At 55.5% G+C, this 16,277-nt stretch overlaps 5 protein-coding genes across 5 annotated transcripts; 2 read left to right on the top strand and 3 right to left on the bottom strand.

Moving 5' to 3' along the window:
• Positions 1-824: 824 nt before the first annotated feature.
• LTHEOB_10751 (MFS multidrug transporter) lies at positions 825-2,297 on the top strand (the record flags this gene model as incomplete). Its single annotated transcript, XM_035507431.1, has 1 exon — positions 825-2,297. The coding sequence occupies one exon, from the start codon at positions 825-827 to the stop codon at positions 2,295-2,297; it is 1,473 nt and encodes a 490-aa protein (XP_035367106.1).
• A 672-nt stretch (positions 2,298-2,969) lies between these two features.
• On the bottom strand, positions 2,970-4,139 carry LTHEOB_10750 (Alpha beta hydrolase fold protein; the record flags this gene model as incomplete). Its single annotated transcript, XM_035507430.1, has 2 exons — positions 2,970-3,520; positions 3,758-4,139. The coding sequence occupies 2 exons, from the start codon at positions 4,137-4,139 to the stop codon at positions 2,970-2,972; spliced, it is 933 nt and encodes a 310-aa protein (XP_035367105.1).
• A 2,226-nt stretch (positions 4,140-6,365) lies between these two features.
• Positions 6,366-8,641, bottom strand: LTHEOB_10749 (HSP20-like chaperone protein; the record flags this gene model as incomplete). The annotated part of the gene is made up of 4 exons (XM_035507428.1): positions 6,366-6,494; positions 6,556-7,051; positions 7,100-7,470; positions 7,520-8,641. The coding sequence occupies 4 exons, from the start codon at positions 8,639-8,641 to the stop codon at positions 6,366-6,368; spliced, it is 2,118 nt and encodes a 705-aa protein (XP_035367104.1).
• A 637-nt stretch (positions 8,642-9,278) lies between these two features.
• Positions 9,279-11,695, bottom strand: LTHEOB_10748 (Acetamidase; the record flags this gene model as incomplete). The annotated part of the gene is made up of 8 exons (XM_035507427.1): positions 9,279-9,812; positions 9,867-10,226; positions 10,279-10,473; positions 10,745-10,913; positions 10,961-11,056; positions 11,104-11,115; positions 11,344-11,462; positions 11,594-11,695. The coding sequence occupies 8 exons, from the start codon at positions 11,693-11,695 to the stop codon at positions 9,279-9,281; spliced, it is 1,587 nt and encodes a 528-aa protein (XP_035367103.1).
• Positions 11,696-12,199: 504 nt separating this feature from the next.
• On the top strand, positions 12,200-14,424 carry LTHEOB_10747 (FAD binding domain containing protein; the record flags this gene model as incomplete). Its single annotated transcript, XM_035507426.1, has 6 exons — positions 12,200-12,357; positions 12,407-12,581; positions 12,630-13,224; positions 13,275-13,357; positions 13,413-13,450; positions 13,515-14,424. The coding sequence occupies 6 exons, from the start codon at positions 12,200-12,202 to the stop codon at positions 14,422-14,424; spliced, it is 1,959 nt and encodes a 652-aa protein (XP_035367102.1).
• Positions 14,425-16,277: the final 1,853 nt, after the last annotated feature.

Here is a 16,277-nt window from a genome sequence, read left to right as displayed (position 1 = left end):
CGGCACTTTTTCAGCAGCCGGGCTAACGTCTCGCCGCCACGCCAGGCTACAGCTTAAGCGCGGCCGCGTGGAAGGATCGCCTGGGGCCACGATGAGGCTGAAATCTAGCCCTCTTACTCACTGATTGAGAGCGCCAACGTTACGGCCCCAAGAATTTTCGGCAACTCCGTCCATGTGGGTCAGGAGATCTCCGCTTCGCGCATCTGTTACTAGATCTGTTGCTGGCACGGCGACAATGATGGGCCGACTTGGATTTGGACGAACAGCGGATGAAGTTCAACAATGGATGACGTTTTTATAAAGCGTGCCGCAATGCTTCATTTTTGCGTCTACCAAAACAGTCTTCACTGTTCGTGGCCCCTGTGGATAAAAATTTGTATCTCCCCTTTCGATACTTACGTGGCGAGCTGTCAACAGCCAGCCCTCTCTCAGCCATTCATTTCAGCCCTTCGCCCGTGCGCCTACAACCGGTCCGACGCCGCGCTGTGTACATACAAAAGAGACCTGGTACCTTGGTACTTTGAGTACTGCATTCTCAGTTCCTCGCGTCCTACCGAAAATGTCGCTGCCTCAATCGGAGGCGACTTCGATAAAGTCGGGGATTCTGTCCAAAGCCCCACCGACGCCATTGGGAGATGAGCCGAGTTCAGAGCCTCGTCAAACAACTGCATTCAATCCCACGTGGCGATTCTATGTAGCCTTCAGCTCACTCTCGGTCATCACTTTGATGGCTGCTCTCGACGCAACTAGCATCTCGGTTGCCCTCTCGGTCAGTACTCTTCTCATGACTTGCACCAGCAGCCACTGACCATGACTCGCAGATCATGGCGAAGGTCCTCCATGGTTCTGCCATCGAAGCATTCTGGGCCGGCACGTCTTTCCTCCTGACTTCGACGGTTTTCCAGCCGGTGATGGGGTCCTTCAGCGATGTCTTCGGCCGCAAGCCCATGATATTGCTCTCGCTGGCTCTCTTCGGTGCCGGGGCCATCGTGGCTGCCGTCGCGAATGACTTCACTGTCATCCTGATCGGGCGCAGCATACAGGGCATCGGCGGCGGCGGCATCATCGTGCTGACGGAGATCGTGGTGACGGACCTGGTCCCGATGCGCGAGCGCGGCAAGTGGTTCAGCTTAATCAGCAGCATGTGGGCCCTAGGCACCGTCTTCGGGCCACTTCTCGGCGGCGGTTTCGCTGAGAAGGTGTCGTGGCGGTGGATCTTCTGGATCAACCTGCCGTTCATCGGCATCGGCGTGCCCATGGTCATCTTCTTCCTGAAGCTGCACTTCCAGACCAGCTCGCTCGTGCAGAAGCTCGTGCGCATCGACTGGATCGGCGTTTTTGTCTTTGTGGCAGCCACGACCGGGCTGCTGATCCCCATCACGTGGGGCGGGGTGCAGTACGCGTGGGACTCGTGGCGGACGCTGGTGCCGCTCATCGTGTGCGGCGTCGCGCTGATCTGCTTCATCGTCTACGAGGACCGCTATGCCGCCAATCCGCTCATCTTGACGCGCGTCTTCAAGAACCGCACGGCGGCGTCGACGTTCGCGCAGACGGTGCTGCACGGGCTGGTGCTGTGGTCGGAGCTGTACTACGCCCCGCTCTACTACGAGGCCGTCAAGGGCTACTCGCCCGTCCTGGCCGGCGTCGCCCTCTTCCCGCAGACCTTCACCGTCGCCCCGGCTGCCATGCTCGTCGGCTTCGCCATCGCCCACACCGGCCGCTACCGCTGGGCTCTGTGGAGCGGCTGGTTCATGACCACGCTGGGCCTGGGCCTGCTCATCTACCTCGACGTCGACACCAAGGTGCCCGCCTGGGTCTTCCTCAACCTCGTCCCCGGCATCGGCACCGGCATCCTGTTCCCGTCCATGGGCCTGGCCGTGCAGGCCGCGTCGAGCGCCCAGGACCAGGCCGCCGCCGTCACCATGTTCGCCTTCCTGCGCGCCCTGGGCCAGACGCTCGGCGTCGCCATCGGCGGCGTCGTCTTCCAGAACCAGATCCGCGAGAAGCTGCTGACCTTCCCGGCCCTCGCCCCCAACGCCGCCGCCCTGTCCAAGGACGCCAGCAGCCTCGTCGAGATCATCAAGAGCATGCCCGACGACAGCCTCCAGAAGGCCCAGCTCAAGGTCGCCTACGTCTACGGCCTGAGGCGCGTGTGGATCGTCATGTGCGCCCTCGCCGCCGTGGCTGGCGTCATCAGTCTTTTCGTTGAGGGCTTGCCGCTTGATCAGGCCTTGGCCACGGACCAGGGGTTCAAGGAAGAGGAGAAGGAGAAGGACGAGGAGGAACGCCGAGGTTAAGACTAATCACTAATGACATAGATGGCGGGGTTCTGGAGTTAAAAGTTCGTTATTCACTTCACTGCATCCATAGACTTGGCTCGCCCGGGAAGCTTTTGTATTATCTAAACGTTAATAATATCGTGTCTCGACTCAGAAGTTTCGAACTGACCTTGATACCGCCTCATAATTTCTTAATTTGACCCAAGTAAACGTGGGACACAGACAAAAGCACGCCTAACGACGCTATGTCTCGGACCTGCTGCGAAGTAAAGAAAATAACAGCTGCTGAAGAAGAAGAAAACAATGTTCGTACAACCTCTCTTCTTTCCCTCAGGCGAAGATCCCGAAAAAAGGAGCACAGTATTCCCTGTGTGTATCATACAAGAACGCCCACTGCTCCCTGCATCTACTAACTGCACAGCTCGTAAGAACATTCAACAAAATACCAGAGGGGAGCTGAGTATGCTATGCCCTTTCCAGATGCCCCCTTTTCCAATGTCGACAATAAAACATTAACAAAACATAGCGGTACCAGCATATACTTGCCCTTCACCTGTCTCTTACATTCCGAAGCAAAAAAGAAGGATTCCATCTCATCGTCATCTTCCCCGTAACCCATGCTTCCATGCTCGCTCTCCGCTCGAAACGGGTAAAAGCCGAAAGTTGAAGAGAAAGAGAAAAAAAAAGTCTTTAATGCGTCAGGCCCACCTGCGCCTGGGCCTGCTGCTCCGCCTCTTCCCTCAGACGCATCTTCACGGCCTCGTGCGTCTGCATGGCCGCCTCCATCTCGACGTAGCCCTCGCTCCCGACCTCGGGCGCAACATGAATCTCGCCGCCCATCCTGCCGGCTTCCCTCCTGCTGAACTTCCCGTCCATCCCCAAGACCTGCTCGGTCAGCCACACCCTCCCCTTGACCAAAAAGTGCACGATAACAAAAATAATGGCCATGCCGATCAGGATTCCGAAGCAGTAGCCCGTGACGGACCCGGAGCCGTTGGACTGGATGTCTAGGAACGAGTAGACGTAGAAGTGCTGCGTGTAGTACGTGATGTACGCGAGGGCGAGGTAGAGGGCGAGCAGCAACACCAGCGGAGCCATGTGCCACCACGGGCTGGGCGCCGTGCGCGGCAGCAGCACTTCGAGTAGCGCGAACCCGGAGTTCATTGCGTGTGCCGAGACGTTGTAGTATGAAGTGAAAGGGGTGACGAACGAATTGCCGGACAGGATGGCCCAGTAGACGACTGGTGAAAATTTGGGGTCAGCCATGTCTTTTTTTGTTTCTCTTCTTTTTCGAAGGCTGCTTTTTTCAACGAGTAATTATTCGCATCAAGCTCTCTCTTTCCCTATTTCTTTCTCCTTTTCCTTATCTTTTGTCTGAGATAGAGTTGGAAAAGCAAAGAAGGCTTATATCCACCTTTCCCAGACCAACTCATGAAATAAAATCATTGAAAGATTGAAATAAGATAAAAGTCACTCACTCGTCACAATAAAGGGGAAATTAGTTACAGTGCTGTAATAGATAGCGTGCAGCACCTGCAGGGCCGGGGGCCATCTGGCCAAAAGTGGGCGGCCGGTCAACCAGTAGGTGCCAGTGTGGAGGGCGGCAAAGGCGAAGTAGAAGGCCAGGCCCCAGTATGTCAAATTGGTGAAGTAGGAAAACGACTGGCCGACGCCGCCGAGGTGGTGGGTGCCGCGCCAGCCCAGGTTGAAGAAGGCGGTGGTGAAGGCGTAGACGGACAGCAGCGCGCGGAGGGCGAACAGCGCGCCCGGCGGCAGCAGCCATGATGTCGCGAAGCGATGCGACGGGTCGAAGGGCGTGTCGACGACCGAGACGAATTGGAGTCGCTTGACGAAGGACATTGTGCAGGCTGCTTGGCTCGGCTCGCGCAGGAGTGTTTGGTGCGTGATCCGGGAAGATAAGGAAAGGCCGGTGGAATTGGGGTCCAATGATCCCACGGTAGCGCCGTTGCAGACCCTTCTCTTCGAAATGCGCGCGCGAACAGCTTCTGGTGGCCGGCAAGGGGCACGCAGAGAGGGAAGGAAAAGAAAAGGGCCAGGCCAGACCAGGCGGGCTCAGGACACACGGCGCGCATATAAGCTGACGCAGATTCATGGTTCTAGGAATGGGCCAAATTGATGGGCGGACAGGGCTGCCTGATGGGGGTGATGTGCCGCTCGCTGGCCTTAGCCGCAAGCTGAAACGGGCACGAGATTCGTCGACATGTTTTTTTCTCGCGTCGCCCGTGCGCCGTCCGTCTCAACGATCGCTTCCCGACTGGCGATGCAGCGCCGGACAAGCTCAGCGTGCAGCGGGCGGATCGGGAGCTGAGGCCCAAAGGAGGCATCACGAGCGGCGCGCTGCAAGGGCGGGCTCGCCAACAAGGGCGCCACGAGCTGAGCGCTCCGACGACTCGTGGTCCCTGACTGATGACTGCCGCTTCCCGCCGCGCCCGTGCACAACTCCACTCCTGAGCACCACACCACCCACCACTGCCGAACGGCAAAAAGATATACGACGGCCGAGGTTTGAACTCGGGACCTTCAGTGAACAGGGGACTGTTAGACTGACGTGATAAACCAACTACACCACCATCGCTTAGCGCATCTGAATGCGGCTGTTGCAGACCCCGGAATCTTGTTGTGCATTTAACTCTACAACTCCCGGTTCTAGACCATCTTTGCGTGGCTCTAAGTCGGCAGATAGACGTTTAAGCAAGGCATGGATGGCTAGGCTACATGATCAATCGCTTCCCCCGCCCTTCTTTCGATTTTTCCCCCCCGAAAACCTCCAAATCTGCCCACGAGACAGAAGACCATCCAAGCAAGGCACACAGCCATCACCTATTGCGCGTCCCCTTGCACTCGCCGCGTCGGGTCATACGAGACACAATAATTAAAAGAACCTCATGTCGCTCTCACGTCGGCTAAAACATGAGTCAAAAAACCCTCGTATTGGCTGCGTCCGTGGGCCATGCCACTTCGCACAATACGGCTTCCTGCTGCATAATCGCGCCCGCGACAGATCGTCGCCTCCGCATGAACCGCCGTGTTTGAAGCTTGTGTACCATAATTGACCTCCATCTATAATACATTGATTACCAAAACCGGCAACAAAGGAGAGACAGACTGTTCAATCGATAGCGTGCGGCTGAAAACTTGTGTATTGGCATGCGGCACCGGTATTCTATTTGCACCACCTTCAGCGACATCGTGTACGTGGCACAATAGAAGGCAAAATATTTGCCCAACGAGCGGGCATTGTGTGTTTTTTTTTTTTTTTCTACGTTGCCAGTTGAAGCGTATCTCGATGTGTTCGTACCGTTTTTGTTTTTTTTTTTAAAAAAAAGAAACTCCACATCTCCGTCCGTATGTTTACTTTAACTACCATCATAGGAAGGATATAGTATAGTGCTCGAACATTCTCTCTTCAAGCCATGTGAGTAGCGGGAATCCCCGCTAAAACTCACGCAGGAATGTAGGACTAGCACGAAAACAGCATAAAGAAAAGAAACAAGTGGCGCAGTACAATGAAATCGCGCCACCATACAACCTTTCTCCAACTGGGTTAGGAGTCTGCATGTTTAGCTTTGCCATGAAACATGTGCATGGCAAACGGCCATTTGGCCGATGGTGATGCAGGGAGACCGTTTGTGCTCGAAAGCGGGAGCTGACTCCGGCGTGTAACCCTGTCTGCAGGAACACCCACCTTTACAACCCATGACAGTACCAACCTGTCGGTGCTGTATGCAAGGTGCACCAAGCCCGTACCTCTGTGCCGGGCGGTTTGGCCGCTGCGAGGACGGATACCTGCATACGTACATCACGTCACCTTCGCAGATCATAGTATACATGAACTACCCATGAATTTGCACCGGGCAGAAGGAACTATACCTCCAAATCGATGCCTATCTGACGAAACACCTCGCATCTCATGAACTTCAACTGCCCGAGATCCCATACCCATCGAGCCAGAATCGCGCCCAAATCAGAAAGTAATGTAATGCCCGGAGGTTGCACCACGGTGGTTGACAGACCGATTGATATCCCCTAAGCAAATACAGCACCAAGATCGTGAAGCCAGGATTATCAGACCTGCGGCTCCTGATAGTTGATGTAGAAGTTCATGAGGTCTTCGTCCGTGACGTTGTCAAGGCTGAGCCCCTCGGAGTTGCACAGCTGACGGAGCGCGCCAAGGCGATGGCTCTTCCGAAAAGCCTAGAGAGCGTTAGCAATTCCTATTCTGTCGCTCAAGTATAAGCGTCACATTGGCACGTACATCTTGCGGCGTCCTACGCTCGAAGAGGAAGCCGTAGTGCTTGCACTTCCTTTCAATCGCCGCGAAGTACCTCTGATACTGGGCCCTCTCACCCTCCCAAGTCTCCTCACGGTACCTGGGGTCTTTGATGCTCTCCTCGGCAACGACTGTGGTCACCAGCTTGGGGACCTTTGCCAAGACGTGCTTGAACATGTACTCCTCCTGGCTAAGGCGCTTAGCGTAAACGATCTTCTTGTTGCTCGGCATCCCGGCTGTAGCCTCGTGGTACTCCATGTGCCAGTGCTTGACGTTCTCAGAAGAGATGATGAGGTTAAGTTCTTTAAGCTTTCCAACCTTAGCCAACTTGTTGATGCACGCCTCGAATGATCCTCTGATCCTATCTTTGTGCGGCCTGGCAGCCTCGAGACCAAATGATTTGGCCGCCTTGAAGACCCAGGTGGAACGCAGCTTATCCAGAGTCCGACCATGGAACCAGATCGGAACGTGAACATCCAGCCTGCGAAGTTGATGCATGTTGAAGTGGCCAATCGAATGAAGGAAGCACTCAAGGGCGACGAAGCCGTGAATATCGCGGAAGGCAAATGTGTTCCTCCTGTAAAGCGCGATGCACGTCTCCTCGCTGACTTGCCTCGATACGTACAGCAAAGCCGGCGCTTTGCATCTGCCCATATCATTTCCGATGTAGTAACGGGAGCAGGACTCGGACTTGGCCGTATTGACCGCAGCCCGCATTCTCAAATCGGAGGTCTTATTCTTCTTGTAAGCTCCCTCTTCGATCATGTTGGCATACAAGCCTTCATATCTCGGTCGTAATTCGGGACAGAAATAAATTCGTTCTCCGGTCGTGACGGCAAGCTCGAAGATATCCAGGCGAATATCTTGGGGGAGTTGCATCAATCGAGAATTCTTGACGTTCTGTTCATATATCAAATCAAGCTTGAAACAAAGTGGATCATAGACTTACGCAGAGCTCAATGGTCCTGTCGACCAACCTTTTCCATGCCTCAAAGCTCAAGGGTCGAAGATTGAAAGGAAGCTTGCGGCCAGCTCGAGTAATCAGAGGACGAACGCCACCCAAGTTTCTGGCCCAATCAAGGGTTTCAGTGCGGTCGTGCTGGGCCAGATGCTTTCGAAACTCTCCTCCAGATTCCGTCTCATGATCCTCATCATCCTGCATCTCGATTCGGTCGGATGTCTGTTCATTGACAACGGTAATGTCTTCTACATCAGAGCTATCGTCATCGCTCCATTTTTCCACGGAAGATTGCTCAGGCAGTTCCTGGTTGGCTCCCTCTGCGTTGTTGTTTTCGCCTCCACGACAGCCTTCTTTGCCGGTGTTGTCATTGGCCGCGGGGCCGCTTCCATGATCCAAGTCCTTGTCCTGCGGTGCAGAATCATCGTGATGTGCGTGGTCACCTCCAGAATCGCGTCCATTCGCACCACCACTACCAGGAGGGGAAGGAGGATCCTCATCGTCCGAGTCACTGTCGTCACTGAATTTGCCGATGTCATTGTCCGAAGCATCCTCGTCCTCTTCGTCGCTGTCCTCCTCATCGCCCTGCAGACTGGAAACTTCAGTAAGCTTCTCTGCACCCAACTGACGCTCAGTGTGGGTGACGAAGTGCTCCGACACGGAAAGCGAAGAGAGCGCGGCGTCAGCGAGAGCCTGGAGCTCCTGGCGCTCCATGTTCGCAATTTGTTCCTCCAAAGGATCGGGCTCGCCATCCTGCGCATCTTTGTTAACCCAGCGCTCGAAGTCCTGCTTGATGTAGGCTGGGACTTCGGCGTCAGAGAGCAGAGCCGGCCACCAGTAGTCGGGCTCAGCCTTGAACAGCTTGAGTTCGAGCTGGCGATCAGTGTGCTTGACTTCGGTCTCGTCCGGATAAATGTCGTCGTGCAGATTCAGCTCAAGGTGATAATCAGTATTCTTCAGGTCCGAGCGAGCGTCGAGGGCAACCTTGCGTTCTTGCAAGTCGAGATTGAGGCGGTTTGCCGGAACATCGTGGATTGCGATGGTCAAGATCACATAGTTGTTGTCAGGCGAGTAGCACGACCTCTGAGCCCAGAGGACGTCGGGCGCCGTCATGTTGTAGCTGTGCGACCTGACGCGGTCAGCGGACGCGTTGCGTTGAGTGTGACGTCAGTGAGGCAAAAGTAGGAGGAATGAAGCGCTGTCCGCCTAAGAAGGAAACGAAGAAGCCGTCTGATCAGGTACGCGCAAGGCGAATGGAGCGCGCTCGCCAAGATGGAGCGCAGTGGTTGTGGGTGAGCTGGGTTGGGTTGACGGACGCGGCGAAGGAAGGCGCATATAGTAGTTCCTGCAGGGCAAGCAACTGGAGCCGCACGTGCGCTCCGGGGTGGTTAGATGTTCCGGGGTGCGAATGCCTACCTACAGCACATGCTTAAACTGAAGAAACTGAGACTCATATCTACGTCCAGATATCTGCTTCAACTGCTTACATAAGAAAATCGAAGAGCTACTCCTGGAGCACAAAGAGTCTAGATATTCTACAGCCCACGGTAACGATGTTAATTCTTCCAGGCTGCTGTGTGGGGGTTCTATGCCAGGCAGCGCTGTTTGTGGGGCGGAAAGCGGCTCTTTTCGTCTACTACTGACCCAGGAATCCACCGACATATCGACGGGTATTCTGAATATCATTTAGCACCATAATTGCTAGAGAAGTAGGAAAGGATTGCTTGATCGTCTATTGCCTCTAGCAGCATCACTTTCTTTGAAGAATAGATTCTACCACCTTGGCCGCTCCGAGAACCTTCTCCTCCTCAAGTTTGCGGCCAACGATCTGCAAGCCAACGGGCATGCCGTCCATAGATTCTGGGTCATAGAGGCTCCAGTTCCACTTGTCCAGCTCGTTTCTCGGTTGATAACTCGTGTCTGCCTTTGCATCCATGTTCTTGTCTACAGCGCCGCCTGGCAGCACAACGGCACTGTAGTCAAGGAAGTTCCAGACCTTAGTATAGCCCACCCATCGGCATCCACGGTGAGGTACCGCCGAGTGGGGCATCACCGGGGTGAGCAGGACGTCAACCTTGCGGCCCGAAGGCGAGCGCACCGCGTTCCACTTGTCAAGATAGCGCTTCTGCTGTTCATGCTTCAGTTTGTTCAGCTGCCAGTATTCATAGACCGAAATTGGTTTGCCTCGGTTCACGAGGGCTTCGACGTGCGGAATGAACGGTTCACCGCCTGCGAGTACTTCTCGGCGAATATCTTCACCGCCATCGGCCGTGTAGAATTGATCCTGAATCAGGCGTTGGCACCTATGTTTCACCAGACGAGACGAAGGGGGACCTACCATGATCTCAATGCATTCTTGGTGGCCACTGTAGTCCCAAGGGATCACCTCATGGCCGGCCTCTTCTAACTTACGGGCCGTTTCTCTCACGACACGTTCAATAGGAGGATGGACTCTGACCACGCCATCATCTACGAGCAGGCCTATAACGAGCGGTCGAGACTGGATCTCTGCTTCGATATCAGCCCGCCAAGGTAAAGGGACGACCTTTGGATCATATTGCCAAGGGGCGGCATCCACGACCGCCTTTGTAACGAATCGCAGCGAACACAATGACCTTGCTAACGGGCCGATGACGGACGGAACATGCTCCTGTCCATCGGTTGAAACGGTGACATTCTGGTACGGCAGCCGACCGCTCTGGTTCACGTCAGCTACGTGGCACCAGGATATAGGTAGGAAAGCCACGCACGCTGGGTTTCAGGCCATATAGGCCGAGCATGTGGCTCGGGATGCGAATGGAGCCCCCAATGTCGGTCCCCCACCCAATGATGGAGCCGTGCTCGGCGAGAAGCGCGCTCTCGCCGCCGGTGGAGCCGCCGGGCGTGAATGCGGGATTGCGAGGATTGGTCGTGAGCCCCCAGAGCGGGTTTTCGGTTTCACACCACTGCCGGCGCATTTGTCAGTCAGGACGCTATAGCACCCTCATCTAAGAGACAGCCAATGAATCGGCGGCCCTCCCCCTGGGGCGCAGCAGAAGATCGACGGGATAAGACGGGCGATATATAGTGGGCAGTATAGGGCGATCATTGGAAGGGAAGTTCCGGATCCAAAAAAGGAAACAGTGAAGTGTTGAGCGGCGCGCACGCGAGCAAAGTGAACAGTACGTTTCGCGTTTATTATCAATACGGAGGGCGGTCAACGGCGTGCCGACTTACCATTATGGACTGGGGGAGATTTGTTTTGGCAATTATGATCGCCCCCAATTCTCTCAGGAGAGCGACGACGACAGCATCCTCGGAAGCGGGGCGGAAGGCTTTGGCGACATAGCCGATGGTGCTGTCGTATCCCTTGACGTCGAACTGGTCCTTGAGCGTAACAGGCAGCCTAGTCGCCGTTAGATGATGCGGAGGAGGCCAAGCAAATGAGCCTACCCGTGAAGGGGACCGATCGGCTTGCCGGTCGCCGCAAGATGCCGGTCAAGCTCCTTGGCGTGGGCGAGGGCGTCGTCGAAAAGCACCTCCGTAAGGCTGAAACAGAGCGGTTAGCACGCAGCGCGATCCGGGAGCGGGATTACGTGCCAATTGGTCTAGGGCGAGGCGTGTTAGCCGGAGGGCGGCGGGAAGGTGCGGTGGCGCACTCCGCCTCGCGTAAATTTTGGTGAACGTACCTTGCCATGTGCCGCGATGGCTCTGCGAGTGATTGCCCGGCGTCAGAGATCTCCAATAAAAATAACCAAGGACAAGATCGAGGCGGGCGCGGACGGGATCTGAATCAGGACGACGGCCCCGTACGCGACCCAGCGCTCGGCCCTTACCTGTGCGTGTACGCGACGACGACGTCTACGGCGCTCACCGCACGTGTGGAGATGCTGGAAAGAAGCTCCTCGACGCGGTCGATGTCCGGAATTGACTCCGTGGCATGCCGTTCGGCGGCCTAGAAGCACGTGTCAGGCGGAAAGGGAGGGCACGGGGACGGCCGGGAGCGGAAAAAAGCAAGAATAATGCTCAAACACGGGTGAAGAGAATGGCCGAAGGGGGAGGGCGTTGCGGGGGCCAATGACCTACCGGAAGGGGTGGATACTCGGCGAGGAAAGAGTCAATGGCGGCGCGCTGCAGCGCGCGCTTGCGCTCGGCTTGGACGAGCCACGGCGGTGCGGTGCTCCCCATCAGGTCGGTGCTGGGGATCGCTGGCAGTCGCTGGGCCATCTTCATATACGGCCACGTGCAGTCGCGATGCGGCAGCGGCAGCCGTTGCGCCGGCGGCCGCTTATCGCATCGCAAGCCCCAAGGATGGGTTGGGCGCTGGGCTCCCCCGTAGCCGCAGAGGAAAGTGGGGGAGGTCATTCCCGAGCGATCCACCCCTGGCGCCCGAGCGCCGCCACGCACATCCACCGACGCAACGCCCTCAGCCATACTTGCCGCTGGCTGCGCGCAGCGAGAAAATTATTCTGCAGCTGGTCAGGCCACCTGTAGCCGCCTTCGCTCCCGGAACCCGCCCCTGCTCCTGCAGTCCCGGCCCGCTGGCTCTTCTCCGCAATGCCTCGCCTGAGACTCAAAGAAGATGGAGCCGCCCTCCACCACTTTTCCCACTCTTCGAACCCGACATAATTGGCGATGCCTCCGCAGCTATGGAATCTGATCAAGCGCAGCAAACACCCAAGGTTCCACAGAATGTCCCCCAGCAAGATCCCGGATGAAGAGCTCAGAGAAGGCAGCGTCGATGTCCTAACCGCCGATGTCCCCAACCTAAATGGTAACCATGGCCTCCGCGGTCCCTCCACCAGCGATGTGCTGGTTGTCGGCGCCGGCCCAGCCGGCTTGATGCTTGCGTGCGTCCAATTCTCCCCTCGCAGATGCCAGTGCTAAACTCCCGTCCAGCGACAACCTTGCCCGTTTCGGCATCAAGGTCGACATCATCGACAACAGGCCGAACCGCACTTTGACTGGCAGGGCCGACGGCCTCCAGCCCAAGTCGATCGAAACCCTGCGCCAGATGCGCCTTTCTGATTCACTGCTGCGCAAGGGCGTCAAAGTTTTTGACATCTGCTTCTGGGTATGCTGACAACATGCCCCTCTCTGCAGAATGCTGACTCGGCAGCAGAGGTCTGCCGTGAACGAGGAAATGCGGAGGGCTGGACGGGAGGTGCATTATCCGCGCGAAACAGTTGACCTGCTGGACCCCTACATCCTCCTTGTTCACCAGGGCATGATCGAGCAGCTGTTCATCGACGACATGGAAGAGCGGGGAGTTGCTGTCCGGAGAAACACGGCCTTCATGGACTTTTCCTACACCGGCAAAACCGCCCCCATCGAGGTTACCTGCATGGTTGGAGTTCAGCAGCAGAAGAGCAAGGTGACCACCAGCTACGTTATCGGGTGTGATGGCGCCCACTCGCAGGTGCGCAAGTCGATCCCTGGAGCGCAGCCGGTGGGAGCTTCATCCGATGCTATTTGGGGAGTCTTGGACGGGCAGATCGAGACCAACTTCCCAGACTTGTGGTCCAAGGCCGTCATCTACTCCGAAGAGGCCGGCTCGGTCCTGATCATCCCCCGCGAACGGAACCTGACGAGGCTCTACATCGAGCTCAAGCCCGAGTCCAGAGGAAGCGCGTCCAGGGACGAGCTTACGCAGGAGTTCGTCATGCATAGGGCGCAGGAGATCATGCACCCGTTCCACCTAAAGTGGAAGACGGTTGGTATGTTATTGCACTTTCGCGGAAAAATTACGCCGCTGACCTTTTTTCAGAGTGGTTTGGAAGATACCAAGTCGGACAGAGAGTTGCAACCAGATTCACCGACGATAGGGGTCGCGTGTACATCTGTGGAGACGTGAGTATCTGAGCCTGACTCGCTGTCGATCGCCCATCCTGACTCAAATGCACAGGCCAGCCACACGCATTCTCCGAAGGCCGCACAGGGCATGTGAGTGTTTGACCCGAAAGAGCAAACCCCCAGGCAATACTAATTTGCTTTTGCTTTTTTCCAGGAACACTTCGATGCACGATGGATGGAATCTTGCATGGAAGCTCAACCTGGCCGTGCGTAAGCTTGCGAAGCCCGAGCTGATGGTGACGTATGAGGACGAGCGGCGCAAGATCGCGCAGGACTTGATCAACTTCGACTACGAGCACGCCAACGCATTCGCCGCGGGAAACTCGGATGCCCTAGCGCGGAACTTTATGCAAAACGTCAGGTTTATTTCCGGCGTGGGGGTTGAGTACGGCCCCAACGTGCTCAATGTGCCGACCAAGCACATGGGCAACGGCGACCTGCGGCCAGGCTGCCTGCCGACGCCGGCCAAGGTGACGCGTTACGTGGACGCAAACCCGGTCGACATCCAGTTGGACATTCCGACGCTGGGCCAGTTCCGCGTCTACCTGTTTTGCAACGATCCTTTGGCGAGCCGGGGTTTCATGGACACCGTGTGCAAACAGGCCAACAATGCAGGCCAGTCATTCATGGGCCGCATGAGCGCCGCCGCAAACGCGTCCTACACGCTGCAGCCACCCGTCGCCGCACCTCACGACGAGTTTGTCTGCCCCGAACGCTACACCACCGTCTCCTGCCTCTTCACCTGGGCCCTCGTCGTCTCTGGCGCACTCAAATCATCCTTCGAGATCCAGGACTTGCCGCACGCCTTGCGGGACTCTGCTTGGACCGTTTACCTCGACGATATCCCCCATATGGATACGCGCGGCCGCAGCTGCACTGACAAGTGGCTCGGTGGCCTACAGGGTGCGGAGACCGCCGTCGTCATCGTTCGCCCCGATGGCTACATTGGCACTCTGCGCATCTGGCCCGAGGGTAGCAAAGAGTGTGGCCAGGAGGCAATGAAGTGGATGGATGATTACTTTGATGGCTTCTTGTCGGATGATGTCGGGGCGCCAAATTACTAGGTCCGGATGGTTCTTTTACGGTATGGAAACGGGGTAGAAAACGCTATGGGTAGAGGGTCTTTTTCTTTTTCTTCCTTCTTCCTTCGTCCTAAGCATTTCATTGTCAAGACCTAAGTTAACGACTATGGACGTAACTGAAACACGGTTCGGTTCGTAGACACGGTGGGCGTTGCGCTGCATTTTCTATGTTGCGCACGGAAAAGGTAGGGTGGGCGGGGCCTAGTATGAGCTAGGATAGAATCCGTAATGTGCACCATTATAAGGCATGATGTGGAAATTATCGCGAAAGTGATTGCATTCAGGCTATTCAGTGGCCTTTTCTTGGCCTGGCTGGTGTTTGCTTAGCATTTGCTGAGAATTTGGTTGCTTATGCGAGGCTTCAAGAGCTTAGTCTTTTCAGGTCCTCTGTCGTACAACAGCTGCATAGACCAGGCTGCTTGGAAAATTCTTAATTTGAGAGGCAAGGGGCTTGCTGAATAGGTGTTGCCGCCAGAGCTTGCAGAGCAGTTATCTTCAAAGCGTTGTTGTAGTTGCGAACGTCATCAACCCGGAAGTACTTTAAGCTGTTCTCCCTCAAAAATGAGAATCCTTATAGAAGCTTGTCTCCCAGAAGTACATCACCAAGATACTGCTTTTATACAATCATGGGCTTGTATGAGATTTATGTTCTCTCATAGGTGCCTTAAATCTCTAGGTATCACTACGAAGTATTGTCCGTTCAAGTGCTGCTGGTTTGTTTAAAGGGCTTTTATTCTGCTTTAAAATGGTAGAGTTAAGCGCCATATAACGGGATAGGGCTGTAATCAGATAGCTTTTCGACAAAGTCAAGCTGTAGACAGGGTACATTAGAGTTCTTGCTTCTCAAAAAATTTATCAAATGGAATATAACGATAAGGTGCCAGTTAAGTATTACGCAACTTCTAAAAACAATCAGTTCCTACTATTCCAGTTCAATAGAAGCAAACGAGCTCCTAACTTTTTTGTTAAATATCACCCCACGAAGCTGCGGAGGCAAATACCACCCAGGATGAGCGGCCCAAAACACTCTAAAACACACTATGGAAACTCTTGGCATGAGACCCAAGGATCGGGGTAAAAAGGTAGGGGAGCTCACAGAATATGACAATGTCATCACAAACAATCGCCCACGCAAGGGCCACGGCATACAAAGCCTCTCTCGTGTAGATACCAAAGACAACCGCGATGATACCCAAGATAGACCGTACCTGCCGCATCAGTCAGTTGATACTCATCACCGTTTCGGTTTTTAACAGCCAATTTCTGCAGGAAAGAAAAGAAGTAAAGAAGCCGCCGACTCACCGTCAAACCACCCGCAGCAACCACCAAAGCATCAAACAACCTCCCACTCGGCCGCATTCCTCCATCTTCCTCTTCCTCCTCGTAAACACCCCACTCCTCACGCGCCAACCTCCGATACTCCCATGCGACGAAGGCGAGATAAGCGCAGAATGGGAGCTGCAGGAACGGCGTGAAGACCGAGGCCCGTGGCGCCCAATAGGTTGCGACAACAGCGATGAGCACGTGCGGGACGAATAGGTAATAACCCACACGGCGGTCGCGCAAGACCTTGCGGCGCTCCTCGTTGGCAGTGGAGAGGGAGGTCGAGGCTGCATTCGGGAGGACGGACCAGGTGAGGCGTATGAGAGTGGCAAAGAGGGCTTGAGCGAGGAGAGAGGCGCCAATGCTGTTTTCCAGATTTTTAAAGTGAGTGGTCTCGCTCTGATTGTATTGTCTCCGATGAAGATGAAGAGAGACCGGGCATGGAAGGAGAAAGGTTGCTCACTCAATGAAGGAGATGTCTGGATATTTGGCCCGGTCTCTGGCCCAGGCGT

The sequence above is a fragment of the Lasiodiplodia theobromae genome (assembly GCF_012971845.1).
Source record: "Lasiodiplodia theobromae strain AM2As chromosome Unknown scaffold_41, whole genome shotgun sequence".
NCBI classification, from domain to species: domain Eukaryota; kingdom Fungi; phylum Ascomycota; class Dothideomycetes; order Botryosphaeriales; family Botryosphaeriaceae; genus Lasiodiplodia; species Lasiodiplodia theobromae.
This window is presented reverse-complemented; position numbering and strand designations above follow the sequence as displayed.